Source organism: Cajanus cajan, chromosome 3 (assembly GCF_000230855.2).
Source record: "Cajanus cajan strain Asha chromosome 3, NIPB_CcT2T_4, whole genome shotgun sequence".
Lineage (NCBI taxonomy): Eukaryota > Viridiplantae > Streptophyta > Magnoliopsida > Fabales > Fabaceae > Cajanus > Cajanus cajan.
Window position 1 is genome coordinate 31,796,178 of NC_138519.1, and position 21,623 is coordinate 31,817,800.

Genomic DNA, 21,623 nt, shown 5'->3' on the forward strand with positions numbered 1-21,623 from the left:
GAAAAGTGAATTAGGTGCATCATACTGCATACATGCATACAGATGATAGGTGTAATGGAAGATCACTTATTCTCTGTTTATTGAAAAAAACAAAAATATAAACTTCAGAAAAACAATACGCCCGTATCATGTTCAGTACGCCCGTACCAAAATTAGGGTTATGAACAAATTTTCAATTCAATACGGGCATACTGAAATGAATAACGGCCGTATTGGCAATAACAGAAATCCTCCCTCACGTCGATGACAAAATTCCTCCAAGAAGAAGAGGATAGGGGGAGCCATTCATTTTTTCTATAAAAAAAAAAAAAAAAACAAATTAATAAAATAATTAAACTTGCATTTTGTGCATCACGCACATTAATTGCACATTCAAAGACCTCATCATGAGGCAGTCGCATAAAATAGAAAAAATAGAAAAATTGCTTGTGTATGACAGCAGCAAACAAAATGCAGAAATTCAGAAAATCAATAAAACGTACAGAATAATTGAGCCTGGAGAGGCTTGCCGAAATAATACTCTCTCAGAATAACTGAGCCTGGAGAGGCTTGCCAAAATAATACTCTCTCAAGATAACTGAGCCTGGAGAGGCTTGCCGAAATAATACTCTCTCAGAATAACTGAGTCTGGAGAGGCTCGCCGAAATAATACTCTCTCAGAATAACTGAGCCTGGAGAGGCTCGCCGAAATAATACTCTCTCAGAATAATTGAGCCTAGAGAGGCTCGCCGAAATAATACTCTCTCAGAATAACTGAGCCTGAAGAGGCTTGCCAAAATAATACTCCTCAGAGACATTTCTGTACAGAAAAAGCCAAAACCAACAAAAAAGGCAAAAATACAGAAAAAGCCAAAATCAACAAAAAATACAGAAAAAGCTGAAATCAACAAAAAAGGCAAAAAACACAGAAAAAGCCAAAATCAACAAAAAAGGCTAAAACACAGAAAAAGCCAAAATCAACAAAAAGGCAAAATACAGAAAATCCAACAAATTATACAGAATAACTGAGCCTGGAGAGGCTTGCCAAAATAATACTTTCCAAAAGACATCTCAGCTTGCATTCTTGGGCTGAACAAGAAAAGCAACTCATCGTACAGAATAACTGAGCCTGGAGAGGCTTGCCGAAATAATACTCATACAGAATAACTGAGCCTGGAGAGGCTTGCCGAAATAATACTCCCACAGAATAATTGAGCCTGGAGAGGCTTGCCGAAATAATACTCCCACAGAATAACTGAGCCTGGAGAGGCTTGCTGAAATAATACTCCCACAAAATAATTAAGCCTGGAGAGGCTTGCCGAAATAATACTCTCCAAAAGACGTCTCAACTCGCATTCTTGGGCTGAACAAAAAACCAATTCATCATACAGAATAATTGAGCCTGGAGAGGCTTACCGAAATAATACTCGTATAAGAATAATTGAGCCTGGAGAGGCTCGCCGAAATAATACTCCCCAGAGATATCTCAGCTTCCACTCACGGGCCAAATTCCCCAGTGAAAGCTATCAAACCAAGATCAGCAAAATTCCCCAAGGGAGGCTTGATCATCTAAACAGAATATCCAAGTCGAAAGGACTTAAACTTCCTCAGTGGAAGGTAGCTTTCCAACTCAAGCGATGAGTGAAGCTAAGCCTGAAGAGGCTTTCTAAATAATACTCTGGGATATATAAACTTTAAATCCCCACTCGCCTACTCAGAGGCACCCCCTCAAGAAAAATCACAAAAGACAAATAATCATTCCCCAAGCGGAATCCGGCACTCAGCCGAACACCAAACATCAAGATAATTCGCCTACTCAGAGGCACTCTTTCAAAAAAGAAAAAAAATCCAAAAGATCAATAACAATTCCCCAAGCGGAATTTGGCTTTTCAGCCAATCATTGAACATCAAGATGATATGCCTAACAGAAGAGGCTAATCAAAATCAACGACAAAATCCCCCAGCGGATAACAGCCTACACAGAGGCAACAAAAATCAAAAAAATCAAAAAAGAGTCACCCGAATAAGGATAACCGGGATACTCCACAACGTCGAAAGGACGACAGCCAATCATAAGGCACCGCTCACATCAGAAAGAGCATCTTTGTGTCTACACCCCAGGGAAACAGAAATTCCTCAATGGGCACCAACTATGCAAAGGAAAGTTGGGACACAAGAACCTATGAGTAACTGCACATCCCCTAGACGGATCCCTGCGTTATCCAGCCCTCAGCGGCACCAAAATCAAAATCAAACCGTCGAAGCAGCATCGTGGACTGTGGAGACAAAATCATCTCAAAGCCTAAGAGGCAATACTCAGCTACCCAGTTGTCGAGAGCACCGAGGTATGCACAAGCCTGGAGAGGCGGTACTCAGCTACCCAGTTGTCGAGAACACCGAGGTATGCACAAGCCTGGAGAGGCAATACTCAGCTACCCAGTTGTCGAGAGCACCGAGGTATGCATAAGCCTGGAGAGGCGGTACTCAGCTACCCAGTTGTCGAGAGCACCGAGGTATGCACAAGCCTGGAGAGGCGGTACTCAGCTACCCAGTTGTCGAGAGCACCGAGGTATGCACAAGCCTAAGAGGCAATACTCAGCTACCCAGTTGTCGAGAGCACCGAGGTATGCACAAGCCTAAGAGGCAATACTCAGCTACCCAGTTGTCGAGAGCACCGAGGTATGCACAAGCCTGGAGAGGCGGTACTCAGCTACCCAGTTGTCGAGAGCACCGAGGTATGCACAAGCCTGGAGAGGCGGTACTCAGCTACCCAGTTGTCGAGAGCACCGAGGTATGCAATGAGCCTGGAGAGGCGACGACTAATACTCAACCTGGAGAGGCTACTCAACAATTTTCCACCGGAAGATGCTACAAGTCAGAAGGTTGGCACATCACCCGGACAATTGGGTCAACTCCTTTACTTGTCAGCCGGTACACCAAAAGGCCGTCCGACTAAGTAAAGGGGGGGGCAGCTGTAGACCCCTAAAATTGTCCGGGTCGGAAATAAAGCTTGAAGACTCTTGAGGACTGAAGGAAAGTCAGCCAGAAGGACTCATGGAAGGCCCTAGGAGGATTCTCTGTAGGTCTAGAGGTCTTGTAATAGCTCAAAATAAGGAAGTGGAGGGAATGAAGCCCAATACGGCCTCCCAAAAGTTCAGTACGGCCGTATTGAACATTTTAAACTACAATACGGCCGCACTGAACTCAATACGGCCGTATTGAAGTTTCTGAACTTCAATACGGCTGCACTGAACTCAATACGGCCGTATTGATGTTTTTTGAACTTCAATACGGCCGTACTGAATTCAATACGGCCGTATTGTAGTTCAAAAATTCAATACGGACCGTATTGACTCCAGGGCCCGTATTGCGCCTGTTCCCTATAAATAAGACGTCATTTGGACGTCATTCCACACTTTTACACACAGTTTTGACTCCCTCCTTGAGTATTCTGGGGTTTTTGAGCAGTGTTCTGCCCTAGAAATCTCTCTGGGAGTCGATCCGACGAAGTTCTGGAATTCCGAGCATTTAGCTTGGAGATTCGAACCTAGTCGAAGGGAAATCCTCCGGATTTCCATAGTTAAAATTTTATAGGAGGGAGCGAGCGGTCTTGTAGAGGGAGGGAACGCCAAAACGCTTCCCAATTTCTGTCAAGATATATAAGAAAGCACGCTTCAAAGGTTTATCTCTTTAAAGTCCCTTCTTTTACCGCTTTCTGTGTGTACATATTTAAACTGTCATCATGTAGATAGTTAATTTATAATTGCTTAGAATAAATAGGGGTAATTTAGTAATTTCGCACTATTATTTTTAATAATCTGTCATAGGGAACCCGAAAGGGGCGCTGTGGGGTGCTAACACCTTCCCCACGCGTAACCGACTCCCTTACCCGACTCTGGTTGTTATGGCCGAAGTCGATTTTTGAATCGATTGCCTTAAATTTCTTTTTCCAATGTTTTGAGTAAAACATTGGTGGCGACTCCATGAACCCTTCCTTTTTATGAAAACCACTAATCCATGGAGGGTCCCGCTTGGGATTAACATGGATTGGTGAGCCTTTTAATAAAATTGCTCGTTTGACAAGGTCTCAGTTTGAGAATAAGTCATTCTAGCAATCCATATTTTTAAACAAATAAAAGAGTCCAACCATCCTTCGCGAATACCGAAAGCCCGTTTCGGGCCGGTGGCGACAACACCGACTTGAACAAAGCATGCCCCAAGGACTCATACCCCTTGCCAAGCATTGACAGGCTGTTCGACGGAGCATCCAAGCACGCCCTCCTCAGCTTCCTCGACGCCTACTCCGGGTACAATCAGATAATGATGTACCCACCCGACGAGGTGCACACGTCTTTCATCATCGACCACGCCAACTACTGCTACCGGGTGATGCCCTTCGGCCTCAAAAACGTGGGGCCAACTTACCAACGAATGATGGATAAGGTTTTTCACCAGCAGATCGGGCGGAACATGGAAGTCTACGTCGATGACATGGTGGTCAAAACCACCTTGGCAATAGACCATGCTATCGATCTCGCCGAGGTGTTCGCCCAGATCAGAAAGCACGACATGCGTCTCAACCCGGAGAAGTGCATTTTCGGCGTTCAGGGGGGCAAGTTCCTCAGTTTCATGATCACTAGCAGAGGAATCGAGGCCAACCCCGAGAAATGCAAATCCATCATCCAGATGCAGAGTCCGCAAATGGTGAAAGAGGTCCAACGCCTAGCAGGAAGGTTAGTCTCACTGTCCCGATTCATCCCCAAACTCACGAAGAAAGCAAGGCCAATCTTCACCCTGCTAAAGAAGCCAAAAGACTTCCAGTGGACAGGTCAGTGCGAAGAAGCTTTCCAGAGCTTCAAAACCTTTCTCTCGACCCCACCGATCCTACAGAGGCCGAACCACAACATCGACCTCCTCCTCTACTTGGCCATAGCAGAAAATGCCATCAGTGCTGTAATAGTGCAAGAAAACCAGAAGACGCAGATGTCGATCTACTTCATCAGCCGAGTCCTCCAGGACGCGGAGAAGCGATACCAGATGGTTGAGAAGTTGGCGCTAGCACTCGTCACCGCGGCCCGACGTCTCCGACCATATTTTCAAAGCCACCAGGTGGTAGTCAAAACCGACTACCCCATAAAGCAAATCCTGAGAAAACCGGAACTCGCCGGACGAATGATCGCATGGTCAGTAGAATTATCCGAGTTCGGCATCCGGTACGAAAGTCGTGGAACCCTGAAAGCGCAGTGCCTGGCCAACTTCGTAGCCGAGCTCACACCTGCTACTGCCGAGGAACCCCAGGCATGGACTTTACACGTTGACGGGTCCTCCAATTCCAAAGGTGGTGGTGCAGATATCATTCTGGAGGGGCCAAATCAAGTTACCTTGGAACAATCACTCAAGTTCAGCTTCAAAGTGACCAAAAACTAGGCAGAGTATGAGGCACTCCTCGCAGGACTGAGGCTAGCCAGCGACCTCAGAGCCCGAAGAGTGAGCTGCAACAGCGACTCGAAACTCATGGTCGAGCAGCTCAATGGGACGTACCAGGCAAAGGACACCCTTTTACAATGGTATTTCCACATCGCATCCCAGCAGATCTCGTCCTTCGACGAGTTCGCCATACAGCATGTGTCGTGCGAACAAAATGCCCGAGCTGACCTCCTATCGAAGCTCGCCAGTACCAAAAAGCCTGGACAGCACCGAACTATCATCCAGGAGACCCTACACTCGCCTAGCTTCGATGACAAGGTTGTCAATGTCAGCGACAGTGGAGACCTGGGCTGGATGGCGGGCATCTGGAATTACTTGAAAGAGGGTACCTTGCCCAAAGACAAAGACGAAGCTCGGAAGATGAGAATGAGGTCGGCCAAGTTTGTCATTGTCGGAGACGAACTGTTCAAACGTGGTATTTCCACCCCGCTGCTCAAGTGTTTGATCGCACCCCAAGCAGCCTACGTCATCGATGAAATTCATCGGGGCATGTGTGGCTTGCATTCCGGAGCTCGCTCGATGGCCACCAGAGTACTCCGGGCTGGATACTACTGGCCCACTCTGAAGTCAGATTGCCAAGACTACATACAAAAATGCAAAGAATGCCAGCAGTTCAGAAACACACACCGGAAACCGCCCGAAACCCTCCACCACATGATGTCGGCATGGCCTTTCTCCCAGTGGGGAATGGACATCCTCGGGCCATTCCGCCCTACGAAAAGCCAACTCAAGTTCCTCCTTGTCGCAACCCAAAAATTTCCGATCTCACGACTAATGGTTTAGACATCCTTTTAAAAGTATCATCAATTAAGGAATGTCCGGACACCAGACTAATCCTTAATTGATGGTTTTGAAAATAAGTTCTATGGAGTCGCCACCAATGTTTTACACAAAACATTGGAAAAAGAAAAGATTTTTAAAGAGGTCCAATAATGGCCTTGATAACCAGAATTGGGTTCGGGGGTCGGTTACGTGTAGGGAAGATATTAAGCGCCCTAAATCGGTACCCTATGATGAAGTTAATGTGATAAGAAATAATAAATTAAATATTAGATCCCCTTTTATTAATAATTATTTACGTTCTTGAAATTTAAATTAAACGGTGAGCCCTAAGGTATCTACATAATTGCGTTTATTATAGTAATATGTAAAATAAAAGAAGAGAAAGATAGAACAAGAGATTGATGAATAATACCTCGTGACAAGCTTTATTGGATCTTCAACTATGGAGGTTTTAGGTGCTTTGTGGCAACCTTTCACACTACAATATACCTCACAAAACTCAAGAAATACAATAGGAGAGAGAGACAGAAAAAGAGAGAAATTTCGAGCTCTAGAGAGTGGTGGACGAAATTTTTGAGGTCCCTGAACTATTGGCCGAGATTTTCTATTTATAGGCATCAGATGTGGGCCGGAACGGCCCGTTCCGGATCCGAACGTTATGCTGTATATTTGTACCCTAGAAAGGCCCGTTCTGAAATCAGAACGGCCCGTTCCAGAGAACCAGAACGACCCATTTTGAAGTGGGAACGGCCCGTTCCGAGGTAAAAATTTAGCCCCTTTGATTGGTTTGGAATGACCCTTTCTGGTCTAGAACGACCCGTTCCAACCTACATTTTTTAGGTCTTTTAGAAGCCTCGGAACGGCCCGTTCTGATTCGAGAACGGCCCGTTCCAGACCACTAAAAAAGTTAATTTAGGCTTTTGGGCCCTCTGATGTCCTATCTTGTTATTTGTTTGCCCCCAGACGAAATTAGGTGTCTACACTCCTCGTGGCAATCGATTACTTCACCAAATGGATTGAAGCATGCCCATTCGCTAAAATCACCACTGAAAATGTGCAAAAGTTCACCTGGAGAAACATCGTTTGCAGATTCGGAATCCCTCACACCCTCGTTACTGACAACGGCCGACAGGTCATCGCACAGGGATTCGAGGACTTCCTCCGAGAGCTCGGTATCAAGCATCTTCCAACCTCGGTGGAACACCCCCAAACCAATGGCCAAGCCGAAGCAGCCAACAAAGTCATCCTCCGGGAATTCAAGAAACGACTGGGAAATGCCAAAGGACAGTGGCCCGATGAACTTCCCAGCATCCTCTGGGCGTATCATTGCACCCCCCAGTCAACCACGCAAGAAACACCCTACAGGCTGACTTATGGAGCTGACGCAATGATCCCAGTAGAAGTCGGAGAGACGTCCCACCGACGTCAGGTTTTCGATAGCGAGCAGAACGCTCAAGAGTTGGCAGCTGACCTCGACTTGGTGGACGAGCTTAGAGACAAAGCTCAAATCCACGAAGAAGCATGCAAGCTCCGAGCTTCCCGAAGATACAACACCCGGGTACGACCTCATTCTTTCCGAGTTGGTGACTTGGTGTGGCGATTGCTAGGCGAAGCCCGAAAGGACACGTCAGATGGGAAGCTTGCACCCACTTGGGGTGGCCCATTCCGAGTTACAGAAGACTTGGAAAATGGAGCGTACCGATTAGAAGAACTCAGCGGAAAACCTATTCCGCGAACTTGGAATGCTACGCATCTCAAGTTCTACTTCAGCTGACTTTTGTACGAATGAGTTGTGCACTCTTTTCCCGCCTCAGTCTTTTGTCCCAAAAAACTAAAAAATGGGTTTTGGCTGAGAGGGTTTTTAACGAGGCACATTTATATAATCAATAAAATGACTCATTCTATTCAACTCACATCTTTTTCGCATTATTTTACGTTTTACAATAAATAGAGGTCGAGTTCGAACCAATTTATTTCGCCCCCACTTAAAGTCGAGTTCGAACCTTCACAACGTGCTACTAAACAAAAATTTAAGGTCGAGTTCGAACCTTCACAAAAATTACTTAAACCTGAGGTCGAGTTCGAACCTTGGTTTGATTAAGGTCGTGTCCGAACCATCACAAAAATTACTTAAACCTGAGGTCGAGTTCGAACCTCAGTTTGATTAAGGTCGAGTCTGAACCTTCACAAAAATTACTTAAACCTGAGGTCGAGTTCGAACCCCGGTTTGATTAAGGTCGAGTTCGAACCTTCACAGAAATTACTTAAATCCGAGGTTGAGTTCGAACCCCAGTTTGATTGAGGTCGAGTTCGAACATTCACAATATTACTTAGCGAAAATCTGAGGTCGAATTCGAAATCCAGTACGGTCGAAGTCGAGGTCGAACCTTCACCAGAAACTACTAAAAACTGAGTTCGAATTCGAACCTCGGCGTGATCAACCCAAGGAAAAATATCACCAAGTATAAGAGCACACAACAGACATCGAACGTATGTCTCAAAATGCGCAAATAGCACAAGCAGAGCCAAGACATAAAGGCAAAGAAAAATATACATATAAAAGCAAAGTTCCCAGAGTTCAACACTTGAATTCAAAACAGAAAAGGAAAAATTAAACTAGGCTATTACAAAATTGGCCTACGCAGAGGCATTGTCACTGGAGCTGTCCTCGACATCATCCTCCTTTACCAGCCTCCCAAAGCGGATAACCTTCTCCACGTGCATCGTGGAGAAGTCAAACCCTGGCGCGAGGAGCCTAGCCTTGCGGGCGGCCTTGAGGAAACCCCTCTTATGCTCAAAGACAACAGCCTTCTCGGTATCCTTGAGCTTCCTCTCCAACCCCGCCTTGGCTTCCTCCAGCTTCGCCAGCTCCACTTTCAAAGAGGCGACCTCCTCCTCTTTACCACCGAGAAAAACCTCGTCACAGAGACGCTTCTTAGCCGCCGCCACCAGCTCTCCCTTCAGAGAAGTCACGACATCCTCCAAAGCCCGCACTCGGCCACGGGAAGATGTCACCTCATCCTCCAAAGAGCGTACACGACCTCGGGAGGAGGCGGCGAGCTCCTGCAACTCACCCACCTGGGAGGCATAAGCCTTGTTGGATCGTAGGGCGATCTCGAGAGACTTCTGCACCCTCGCAAGGTCGCCCCTAGCAGCTCGAAGCTCAGCCCCCTGCAATTTCGCCTCGCCAACAGCGACCCCTAGAACCTTATTCTCCTCCTTCAGGGCCTTATTCTCCTCTCTCAAAGGTTGAACTCGACCCCTCAACCTCGCCAGGTCCTCCTGCTGCGTGGACCATTTATGCTTCCAATAGTCCATGATGGCCACCCGCTTCTACAGGAGAACCTGGGCAGCATCTAGGCCTTCCACAGGCCCGACCGACTCGATCATAGCTTGATCAGTCGTGCTCAGCGACCCTTCAGGAAAAAATTTAGCTGCAGACACCCCAGCGCTCCACCAAGAATCAATGTCCTTCGAGGCACTCAAATGATCCAACCTCACCACTACGTCCCCCTTGTGGTAGCGCTGAGCGAGGTACTGGGTTCTGGGAGGCCCCTTCGACGGGCCAGTTGATGGCGCCGACGCCACTGGGGTGGGCGTCAGAACTTCAGAGCTTGGCCCGTTCCTGCGAGCTTCAGCAGAAGCAAGGGCAGACGCCCCTTGCTCGACAATAGGAGGATCCACGCCGGGCACCTCCGACCTCGGGGGCACCGAGGTCCCAGCAACGCCCCCTGCATGCAAAAAGCGGCCCCATGTCAAAAGACACAAGAACAACACGTAAGGTAAAAGGAAAATCAAAAAGAGAAACACTCACCACAGCCGCCCGGACGACGTGCTCAACAATCTGGGCTCCTACCTCGGCAGCTATCCCAGCCTGCAAAAAGCCACATCGCCTCAATAAATTAAGCAAAATCAACACAGAAGAAATGTTAAAGAAAACAAGACACTTACCTCGGTGGAGGGAGCAGCCTGCTCAGTGTCGCCACCGGCCCGAAACGGGGCTTTCGGCATTCGCGAAGGATGGTTGGACTCTTTTATTTGTTAAAAAATATGGATTGCTAGAATGACTTATTCTCAAACTGAGACCTCGTCAAACGAGCAATTTTATTAAAAGGCTCACCAATCCATGTTAATCCCAAGCGGGACCCTCCATGGATTAGCGGTTTTCATAAAAAGGAAGGGTTCATGGAGTCGCCACCAATGTTTTACTCAAAACATTGGAAAAAGAAGTTTAAGGCAATCGATTCAAAAATCGACTTCGGCCATTACAACCAGAGTCGGGTAAGGGAGTCGGTTACGCGTGGGGAAGGTGTTAGCACCCCACAGCGCCCCTTTCGGGTTCCCTATGACAGATTATTTAAAAATAATAGTGCGAAATTACTAAATTACCCCTATTTATTCTAAGCAATTATGAATTAACTATCTACATGATGACAGTTTAAATATGTACACACAGAAAGCGGTAAAAGAAGGGACTTTAAAGAGATAAACCTTTGAAGCGTGCTTTCTTATATATCTTGACAGAAATTGGGAAGCGTTTTGGCGTTCCCTCCCTCTACAAGACCGCTCGCTCCCTCCTAAAAAATAATTTTTGACTTGGAAATCCGATGGATTTCCCTTCGACTTAGTTTGAGACTCAAGCAAAATGCTCAGAACTCAAAAACTTCGTCGGATCAACTCTCCGAGTGATTTCTAGGCAGAGCACTGCTCAAAAAAACCCAGAATACTCAAGAAGAGGGTTAAAACTCAGTCCAAAAGTGTGAAATGACGTCCCATTGACGTCATATTTATAGGGATGAGGCTCAATACGGTCTCTGGGAGTCAATACGGTCCACATTGAAATTTTGAACTACAATACGGCCGTATTGAATTCAATACGGCCGTATTGAAGTTCAAAAAACCTCAATACGGCCGTATTGAAGTTCAGTGCAGCCGTATTGAAGTTCAGTGCAGCCGTATTGAATTCAATGCAGCCGTATTGAAGTTCAGTGCAGCCGTATTGAATTCAATGCAGCCGTATTGAAGTTCAGAAACTTCAATACGGCCGTATTGAGTTCGGTGCGGCCGTATTGTAGTTCAAAATGTGCAGTACGGCCGTACTGAACTCCAAGGAGGCCGTATTGAGCTCCAAACCTCCCACTTTCTTATTTTTGGCTACTCTAAGACCTCTAAACCTAAAGATAGTCATCCTATGGTCTTCTGGGAGTCCTTCTGGCTGACTTTCCTTCGATCTTTGAGAGTCTTCGAGTCTTATTTCTGACCCGGACAATTTTGGGGGTCTACAGCTGCCCCCCCTTTACTTAGTCAAACGACCGTTTAGTGTACCGGTTGATAAGTAAAGGAGTTGACCCAATTGTCCGGGGAATAAGGCCATCCTTCCGACTTGTAGTGTCTTCCGGTGGAAAATTTGCTGAGTAGCCTCTCTAGGTTTTGCTTCGCTCGTCGCCCGAGCCGGAAGCTGCATACCTCCGTGCTTCTGAACACTCTGGTAGCGTGAGTACCGCCTCTCCAGGCTCAACTTCACTCGACGCCCGAGTTGGAAGTTGTGAGTACCGCCTCTCCAGGCTCTGCTTCGGTGCTTCTGACATCCTAGGCAGTTGAGTTTGCCCTCTCCAGGGTTAGCCTCGCTTGCCGCCCAAGCTGGAAGCTGTGAGTACCGCCTCTCCAGGCTCTGCTTCGGTGCTTCTGACATCCTAGGCAGTTGAGTTTGCCCTATCCAGGGTTAGCCTCGCTTGCCGCCCAAGCTGGAAGCTGTGAGTACCGCCTCTCCAGGCTCTGCTTCGGTGCTTCTGACATCCTAGGCAGTTGAGTTTGCCCTCTCCAGGGTTAGCTTCGCTTGCCGTCCAAGCTGGAAGCTGTGAGTACCGCCTCTCCAGGCTCAACTTCACTCGACGCCCGAGCTGGAAGTTGTGAGTACCGCCTCTCCAGGCTTTGCTTCGCTCGCCGCTTGAGCTGGAAGCTGCATACCTCCGTGCTTCAGAACACTTTGGTAGCGTGAGTACCGCCTCTCCAGGCTCTGCTTCGGTGCTTCTGACAACCTAGGCAGTTGAGTTTGCCCTCTCCAGGGATCTGTGATGGTTTTGTCTCCACAGTCCATGATGCTGCTTCGACGATTTGTTTTTGATTTTGGTGCCGCTGAGGGCTGGATAACGCAGGGATCCGTCTAGGGGATGTGCAGTTACTCATAGGTTCTTGTGTCCCAACTTTCCATTGTGTAGTTGGTACCCATTGAGGAATTTCTGTTTCCTTGAGGTGTAGACACGAAGATGCTCTTTCTGAGATGAGCGGTGCCTTATGATTGGCTGACGTCCTTTTGACGTTGGTGGAGTATCCCGGTTATCCTTATTCGGGTGACTCTTTTGGATTTTTTGCTGCCTCTGTGTAGGCTGTTATCCGCTGGGGATTTTGTCGTTGATTGTGATTAGCCTCTTCTGTTAGGCAGATCATCTTGACGCTTGATGTTTGGCCAAGAGCCGGATTCCACTTGGGGAATGGTTTATTGATTTTCTTTTTTTGATTTTCCTTTTTGTAAGAATGCCTCTTGAGTAGGCGACTGGGGATTTAGGGATCTTATGTATCCCAGAGTATTATTTAGGAAGCCTCTACAGGCTTAGACTCACTCAACACCTGAGTTGGAGAGCTATCTTCCACTGAGGAAGTCTTAAGTCCTTTGACTGAATATTTTGCTTTGGATGATCGCGCTTCCATTGGGGATTTTTGCTGATCTTGGTTTGATAGCTTTTACTGGGGAATTTGGCCTGTGAGTGGAAGCTGAGATATCTCTGGGGAGTATTATTTCTGCGAGCCTCTCCAGGCTCAATTATTCTGTATGATGAATTGGTTTTTTGTTCAGCCCGAGAATGCGAGCTGAGACGTCTTTTGGAGAGTATTATTTCGGCAAGCCTCTCCAGGCTTAATTATTCTGTGGGAGTATTATTTCAGCAAGCCTCTCCAGGCTCAATTATTTTGTGAGAGTATTATTTTGGCAAGCCTCTCCAGGCTTAATTATTCTGTATGGTGAGAGAGTACTGTTTCGGCGAGCCTCTCCAGGCTCAGTTATTCTGAGAGTATTATTTCGGCAAGCCTCTCCAGGCTCAGTTATGATGCTGTTGATTTTCTGAATCTTTGCCTTTTTTGTCGAATTTTGGCTTTTTCTGTATTTTGCTTTTTTTGTTGTTTTTTGGCCTTTTCTGTTGACTGCTGTCATACACAAGCAATTTTTCTATTTTTTTCTATTTTATGCAATTGCCTCATGATAAGGTCTTTGAATGTGCAACTAATGTGTGTGTGATGCACAAATGCAAGTTTGATTATTTTATTAATGCTTTTTAGAAAAATGAATGGCTCTCCCTATCCTCCTCTTCTTGGAGGAATTTCTGTCATTGACGTGAGGGAATATTTTTGTGAGCCTTTTTACGCAGGAGATTACGAATTTTATAGGACCCCTCCCATTTTCTTTTATTGACCGATTATTAGGGAATTTCATACAATTTTTTAGAAATACCAATTCAGAGGCATAATCACATGGTCAAGAGAGAAAAGAAATGAATAGATATTTTATTAATATTCACAAGTGTTTTTACAGAAAGATATACAGAAGGTAATTTCTGAAGAATGGCTGGCTTGGGTAGGCTATTTACATTGGGCTTAACAATTATATCTGTAATTGTTGCTCCGTACGTTCTCCTAGTTATTTCGGGTGATATGCCTGAGTCAGGAGTGTAGACACTGCAAGACGCTTGCTTCTAGAAGATAATCACATGAATCGCCTTTCGGTTTTCGATTCAAGTGATCGTTGCTTGCTTTATTTTTATGTCTTATTCTTTTGCCCCTAACTTTTGCCTAGGACGTATCCTAGCGGGGATAATTTTGCCTTTGTTTTGCCTAGTACCCTTGTACTGGCGGGCTTTTTGTTTTGCCCTAACTTTTGCCTAGGACGCCCTTTTCGGGTTTTCGTCCTAGCGGGCCTGTGCAAGCAACGTCTTCAAGCGTAGTACTTCTTTACCACGTCAGCGTTGACTGGGTATCGAAGTTCTTCTCCATCCATGTCCGTGAGGATCAGTGCTCCTCCTGAGAAGGCTCGCCTCACCACATATGGTCCTTCGTAATTTGGGGCCCACTTTCCGATTTTGTCCTTTTGAGCTGGTAGCAACTTCTTCATTACCAGTTCTCCCTCATGATAGACTCGAGGGTGGACTTTCTTGTCAAAAGCCTTTTTGATCTTCCTTTGATAGGCTTGACCATGGCATATGGCGTTCAACCGTTTTTCTTCAATAAGGTTTAACTGGTCATATCGGCTTTGAACCCATTCTGCCTCGGAAAGTTTCGCTTCCATGATTACCCTTAGAGAAGGTATCTCAACTTCAACAGGCAAGACCGCCTCCATCCCATAAACGAGGGAGAATGGAGTAGCTCCTGTGGATGTGCGCACTGAAGTCCTGTATCCATGGAGAGCGAAAGGTAGCATCTCATGCCAGTCTTTGAATGAGACAACCATCTTTTGCACTATCTTCTTGATATTTTTATTGGCTGCCTCGACTGCCCCATTCATCTTTGGTCGATAGGGGGAAGAGTTGTGGTGTTGGATTTTGAACTCTTGGCACAGTTCTTCCACCATCTTGTTATTTAGATTGGATCCATTATCAGTGATGATTTTATCAGGAATACCGTATCTGCATATCATATTCTTTTTGATGAAGGATGTTACCACCTTTCGGGTCACATGAGCATACGATGCCGCTTCTACCCATTTGGTGAAATAATCAATGGCCACAAGAATGAATCTGTGCCCGTTGGATGCTTTCGGCTCAATGGGTCCAATGACATCCATGCCCAACATTGAGAATGGCCAAGGCGAAGCCAATACGTTGAGTGGGGTTGGTGGGATATGAATATTGTCGGTGTATGCTTGACATTTATGGCATTTTCGCACATATTGGTAACAATCCTTTTCCATGGTCGACCAATAATATCCCGCCCTGAGGATCTTTTTAGCCATTGCGGGCCCGGGAATGTGGGTACCGAAAACCCCCTCATGAACTTCTTTGATCATGTTTTGAGCTTCGACTTGGTCTACACATCTCAACAAGACCGAGTCATAATTTTTCTTGTAGAGGGTTTCGCCGACTAGCAAAAATCCCATGGCCCTTCTTCGGATATGCTTCTTGTCATTATCACTGGCCATATCAGGATATTCCCCTTTTGTCAAATATTGCTTGATGTCATGGAACCATGGATGATCATCAACTACTTCATCTATCAGAAGGCAAAACGCTTGCTTATCATGCCTCCGGATATTGATGATGGGCATTTCATGCTCATTATCCAAGGCGAACATTGATGATAGTGTGGCAAGAGCGTCGGCAAACTGATTTTCCTCCCTTGGAATGTATTCAAAGATGACACTTTGGAAGAGTTGTGTCAAATCTTTGATGTGCTCAACATATGGTATCAATTTGGGATTTCGGACTTCCCATTCACCTCGTAATTGGTAGATGACTAGGGCCGAATCACCAAATACTTTGAGCTTTAGGATACCATTGTTGATGGCTGCTTGGATTCCCAACGCACAAGCCTCGTATTCTGCCATATTGTTTGTACAATCGAAGTTGAGTCTTGCCGTTATGGGAATGTGTTTTCCTTGTGGAGAGATTAGCACTGTGCCAATCCCTCGTCCAAGCATGTTGGAGGCTCCATCAAAATACATGGTCCATGCATCATCTTTAAGCTCTTCATGTTGTAGATGCATTATATGCTCATCGGGGAAATCATCCTGAAGGGATTGGTAGTCGTTGGTCGGCCCGTGTGCTAGGTAATCAGCTAGGGTACTACCCTTGATGGCCTTTTGAGTGACATGTATGATGTCAAATTCTGATAACTGTACTTGCCATCGGGCAATCTTCCCAGTGATTATTGGTTTGTCGAACACGTACTTAATTGGATCCATTTTGGAAACCAACCAAGTAGTATGCCTAATCATGTACTGCCTGAGCCTTTGCGTTGCCCATGCTAACGCGCAGCACGTTTTTTCTAGCGGCGTATAGCGGGTTTCATAATCAAGAAATTTCTTGCTCAGGTAGTAGATGGCTTGTTCTTTCTTTCCTGTTTCATCTTGTTGTCCCAGCACAGCCCCCACAGACTCATCAAGCACCGTCAAGTAGAGGATTAATGGTCTTCCCTCGACAGGTGGCACCAATACCGGTGGATTGGCCAAGCACTGTTTGATCTTATCAAAAGCTTGTTGACAATTTTCATCCCAAACTTCGGAATGATTCTTGCGCAACAGCTTGAATATTGGCTTGCACGTGTCAGTCAACTGTGCGATGAACCTTGCGACGTAGTTCACCCTGCCGAGGAATCCTCTAATTTCTTTCTCAGTTTTAGGAGTAGGCATTTCCATTATTGCCTTTACTTTATCGGGGTCCACCTCTATGCCTTTTTCACTGACGATGAACCCGAGAAGCTTACCCGACCGGACTCCGAAAGTACACTTAGCCGGATTTAGCTTAAGCTGATACTTGCGAAGCCGATTGAATAATTTTCTCAAATATTGGACATGGTCCATCTCATCTTTTGACTTTGCGATCATGTCATCCACATATACTTCAATTTCTTTGTGGATCATATCGTGCAATAACGTCACCATCGCTCGTTGATAGGTGGCACCCGCATTCTTGAGTCCAAAAGGCATTACCCTGTAGCAAAAAGTGCCCCAGGGTGTAATGAAGGAAGTCTTCTCGCGGTCTTCCACATTCATCTTGATTTGGTTGTACCCAGAGTACCCATCCATGAAGGAATAGAGTGTGTTTGTGGCTGTATGATCCACCAATGTATCGATGTGTGGTAAGGGAAAATCGTCCTTTGGACTAGCACGATTAAGATCCCTGTAATCAACACAAACTCTAACCTTTCCATTCTTTTTAATGACCGGCACTATGTTAGCCAGCCATTCGGGATACTGGGATACAATCAGGAACCCCGCGTCTAATTGTTTTTCTACCTCCTCCTTGATCTTTAAAGACCATTCGGGCTTGACTCGTCGGAGCTTTTGTTTGACGGGTCGAAACCCTTCTTTCAGTGGTAATTTGTGCTCGACAATATTAGAGTCTAAACCGGGCATATCATTGTACGACCATGCAAATACATCTTTGTATTCCTTTAACAACTGGATCAATTGCTCCCTTATCTCATCACTGATATGGGTTCCAATATTGACCTCTTTTATTTCTTGGCCTTGCCCCAAATTCACGGTCTCCAATTTTTCTTGATGCGGTTGGAGTAGACGAGCCTCTTGATCTAGCAGTCTTTGCAAGTCCGGAGAAATGGTCTCCTCATCACTGTCCAACTCAACCCATTCATCCTCAACTTTCGGATCCCGGTCGGAGCGAACAATCACAGACATAATTGTTTTATTGGTTCTGTTTAGGTTTAGAATTTATTAATATTAATGAGGGAAAGAGAGAAAAGAACAAATGAGAGAATAATGTGTGAAAAATGCCTCTTTATTGATATGTATTAAAATTTGTACAAAGACCCTTATTTACATGAAAAGGTTCTCATGATCTCGGGTACTGATCACGAGTCCCTAAAAGAAAAGAAAAATACGGAGGGGCCCTACTGTGGCTTGTCATTCTCTACTCCTGCTTTGGTAGAGGATTCTTGCTCACGTCGGGTGCTGTCGAATCGAAGGTGACCCACCCGGCATCAATAAGGTCTTGGACCTTGTGTTTGAGAGCTCTACAGTTCTCCGTTGAATGTCCTGGTGCCCCCGAGTGGTATAGGCATTTATCTTGTGGTTTGTACCACTCGGGATAAGGTGGATCCATCTTCCTTGGTGGAATGTAAGCTAGAAGATGAGCTTCTACTAACTTCGGCAGGAGGTCGCTATATGTGGTCGGAAGTTTATCAAGCTTCCTCACAGGGTTATACTGCGACTTTCCTGACTTCGAAGTGGAAGAAGATGAAGAAATGGTTATAGCGTTGACTCCTCCTTCTTTCTTCTTCCCGAAGGCCTTCTTAGCTTCATATGGTTGGGAAGGCTTAGCCAGCTTCCCACTTTTGAGTCCTTGCTCCACCCTTTCTCCAATGGTGATGATGTCCGAGAAGAGTGTTGTCGTGTTCCCTATCATTTTGTCATAATAGGGACCAGTCAACGAATTGATGAACAAGGACACCGTCTCCTTATCCGACAGCGGGGGCTCTATCTGTGCCGCCAACTCCCTCCAACGTTGGGCGTACGCCTTGAAGGATTCATCGTTCTTTTTACTCAAGGCTTGAAGATCTGACCTATCGGGTGTTAGGTCGATGTTGTATTTGTAGCGCTTGAGAAAGGCGTCGGCCAACTGCCTCCATGTGTGTACTAGATTTCCATCTAGCTGCATATACCAGTTGAGCGCGGTATCAGCCAAGCTCTCTTGGAAGCAGTGGATCAAGAGCTTTTCGTTTGTGGCATATGCAGCCATCTTTCGACAGTACATGGTGAGATGACTCTTAGGGCAAGTCGATCCCACGTACTTTGGGAAATCCGGCACTTTAAATTTAGGAGGGAATTGGATGTCCCTCACTAAACACATGTCGGCGGCATCTTTAATATCGAAGTCATGCCCCTCCATAGCCCTCAACCGATCCTCTAGGGCGTGGAATTGGTCTTTTGAAATTTCAGGCTCTCTAATCGTAATCCCCGCCCCAAGGGGTACAGCTCGCGGAGGGTCTTCCTCGTGCTCTTCCTCCTCTCCATGATGGGACTCATGGTCACTGTGGTGTGATCCATGGATATTGTGGTGACGCATGAGCTCCATCATTTGCGCCATCTGTTCTTTGAGCTGAGAGAGCTCGGTTGTGAGCTTCTTATTTTGCTCTTCCAGCGCTTCCATTTTCTTGATTTTCTGCGCGCGCGTGAGGACAGAGAGATGACCAGCCACTTTCTAAAATAAATGTTTATTCTAATTAGCTTATTTATGATATGAATACACTCTTGATGTGAGCTTGATAATCTTTCATCTTTAAGGCGCTGCCTTTTTAAGATGAAAGTTTATCACCCTCCCTAGCCTATGACCTCTCCACAACGGAGAATCTCAATAGTCACGGGTCTCTTTCACTCACATCGAGAGGGTATTAGTGAACCTATAAATGATGATGAGGATGCATGAGGTATTATTGATAATGATGCCTATGCTCCTTACTTTTATTATATTTTCACACATTGGTTTTTCCTCTCATGTCATGACATTTTCATGCATGGGGATTATTCTTTAGACCTTATCACGAGGTTATTTATTAATGCACAAACAATTGCACATAAGCATTTACACAAACAATTCACTCATCCACGAACAGTCACGAGCGAATCACGAGGTAGGGGTTTCCTGCAGAAAGGTGCATATTCAAGGTGGTTCTAACTGTTCTCACCGGTCTGAGGCCCCCAAGGTGCCCCCATTATAGGGACCCAATTCCTCTCGTCGTAAGTCGATGGAAAGCTCCAACGCACTGTCGGACTCGAGTTCATGGTTATCACCTTGAGTGATGCTTTCCGACAACGGTCTACGGGCACCTACAGACCCATTCGACAACCGGCCGTACTAACATCCACTCCCTATGGCTTACCACTCATGCCCCCGGGTATAGAGGGAACTGTTGTGTGCAAAGGTTTGTGTGCAGTTTTTATTTCAAACAATTGCGAAAATTTAAACATACAACAGTTATTTAAGGCCAATTAGATAAAACATATTATCATACAAGTGAGGGGTAATGAAGTAATTTTAACTATTATTTGTTAAAAATAATCTGTCACTAAATGGGACTGACTCTCGAGGCTTCCCCAGTGGAGTCGCCATCTGTCGCCACCGGCCCGAAACGAGGCTTTCGGCATTCGCGAAGGATGGTTGGACTCTTTTATTTGTTAAAAAATATGGATTGCTAGAATGACTTATTCTCAAACTGAGACCTCGTCAAACGAGCAATTTTATTAAAAGGCTCACTAATCCATGTTAATCCCAAGCGGGACCCTCCATGGATTAGCGGTTTTCATAAAAAGGAAGGGTTCATGGAGTCGCCACCAATGTTTTACTCAAAACATTGGAAAAAGAAGTTTAAGGCAATCGATTCAAAAATCGACTTCGGCCATTACAACCAGAGTCGGGTAAGGGAGTCGGTTACGCGTGGGTGTAGACCCCTAAAATTGTCCGGGTCGGAAATAAAGCTTGAAGACTCTCGAAGACTGAAGGATAATCAGCCAGAAGGACTCCTCGAAGGCCCTAGGAGGGTTCTCTGTAGGTCCAGAGGTCTTAGAATAGCTCAAAATAAAGAAGTGGAGGGAAAAAGCCCAATACGGCCGTACTGAACTCAATACGGCCGTATTGAAGCTTCAATACGGCCATACTGAAGTCAGTACGACCGTATTGACACTTCAATACGACCGCAGCGAACTCAATACGGGCGTATTGAAATTTCTGAACTTCAATACGACCGTATTGAACTTCAATACGACCGTATTGAAGTTCAAAAATTTCAATACGGCCGTATTGCCCCTGTAGGCCGTATTGCGCCTATTCCCTATAAATATGACGTCAATTGGACGTCATTCCACACTTTTTCACTCAGTTTTGACTCCCTCCTTGAGTATTCTGGGGTTTTTGAGCAGTGTTCTGCCCTAGAAATCTCTCTGGGAGTCGATCCGACGAAGTTCTTGAGCCCCGAGCCATTTTGCTTGAGGATCGAACCTAGTCGAGGGGAAATCTTTTTGATTCCCTTAGTTAAAATTTTGTTCTAGGAGAGCGAGGAGCGGGCTTGTAGAACGAGGGAACGCCAAAACGCTTCCCAGTTCATTTTTTATAAAAAGCACGCTTCAAGAGGTTTCCCTTCAATCCTTCCTTTTACTGCTTTCTGTGTGCATATTTAAACTGTCATCATGTAGATAGTCAATTCATAGTTGTTTAGAATAAATAGGGGTAATTTAGTAATTTTACACTGTTATTTTAGAAATAATCTGTCATAGGGAACCCGAAAGGGGCGCTGTGGGGTGCTAACACCTTCCCCACGCGTAACCGACTCCCTTACCCAACTCTGGTTGTAATGGCCAAAGTTGATTTATAAAATCAATTGCCTTATCCCTTTTTCCAATGTTTTGAGTAAAACATTGGTGGCGACTCCACGAACCCTCCTTTTATGAAAACCTCTAATCCATGGAGGGTCCCGCTTGGGATTAATATGGATTAGTGAGCCTTTTAATAAAATTGCTCGTTTGACGAGGTCTCAGTTTGAGAATAAGTCATTCTAGCAATCCACTATTTTTAAAACAAATAAACGAGTCCAACCATCCTTCGCGAATGCCGAAAGCCCGTTTCGGGCCGGTGGCGACAGATGGCGACTCCACTGGG

General features: G+C 45.7%; 1 protein-coding gene across 1 annotated transcript; it reads left to right on the forward strand.

Moving 5' to 3' along the window:
* The first annotated feature begins 5,493 nt into the window (after positions 1-5,493).
* Positions 5,494-8,023, forward strand: LOC145956247 (uncharacterized). Its single transcript, XM_083071812.1, has 2 exons — positions 5,494-6,207; positions 7,589-8,023. Exons 1-2 carry the CDS (start codon positions 5,494-5,496, stop codon positions 8,021-8,023), a joined length of 1,149 nt encoding a protein of 382 aa, XP_082927938.1.
* The last annotated feature ends 13,600 nt before the right edge of the window (positions 8,024-21,623 follow it).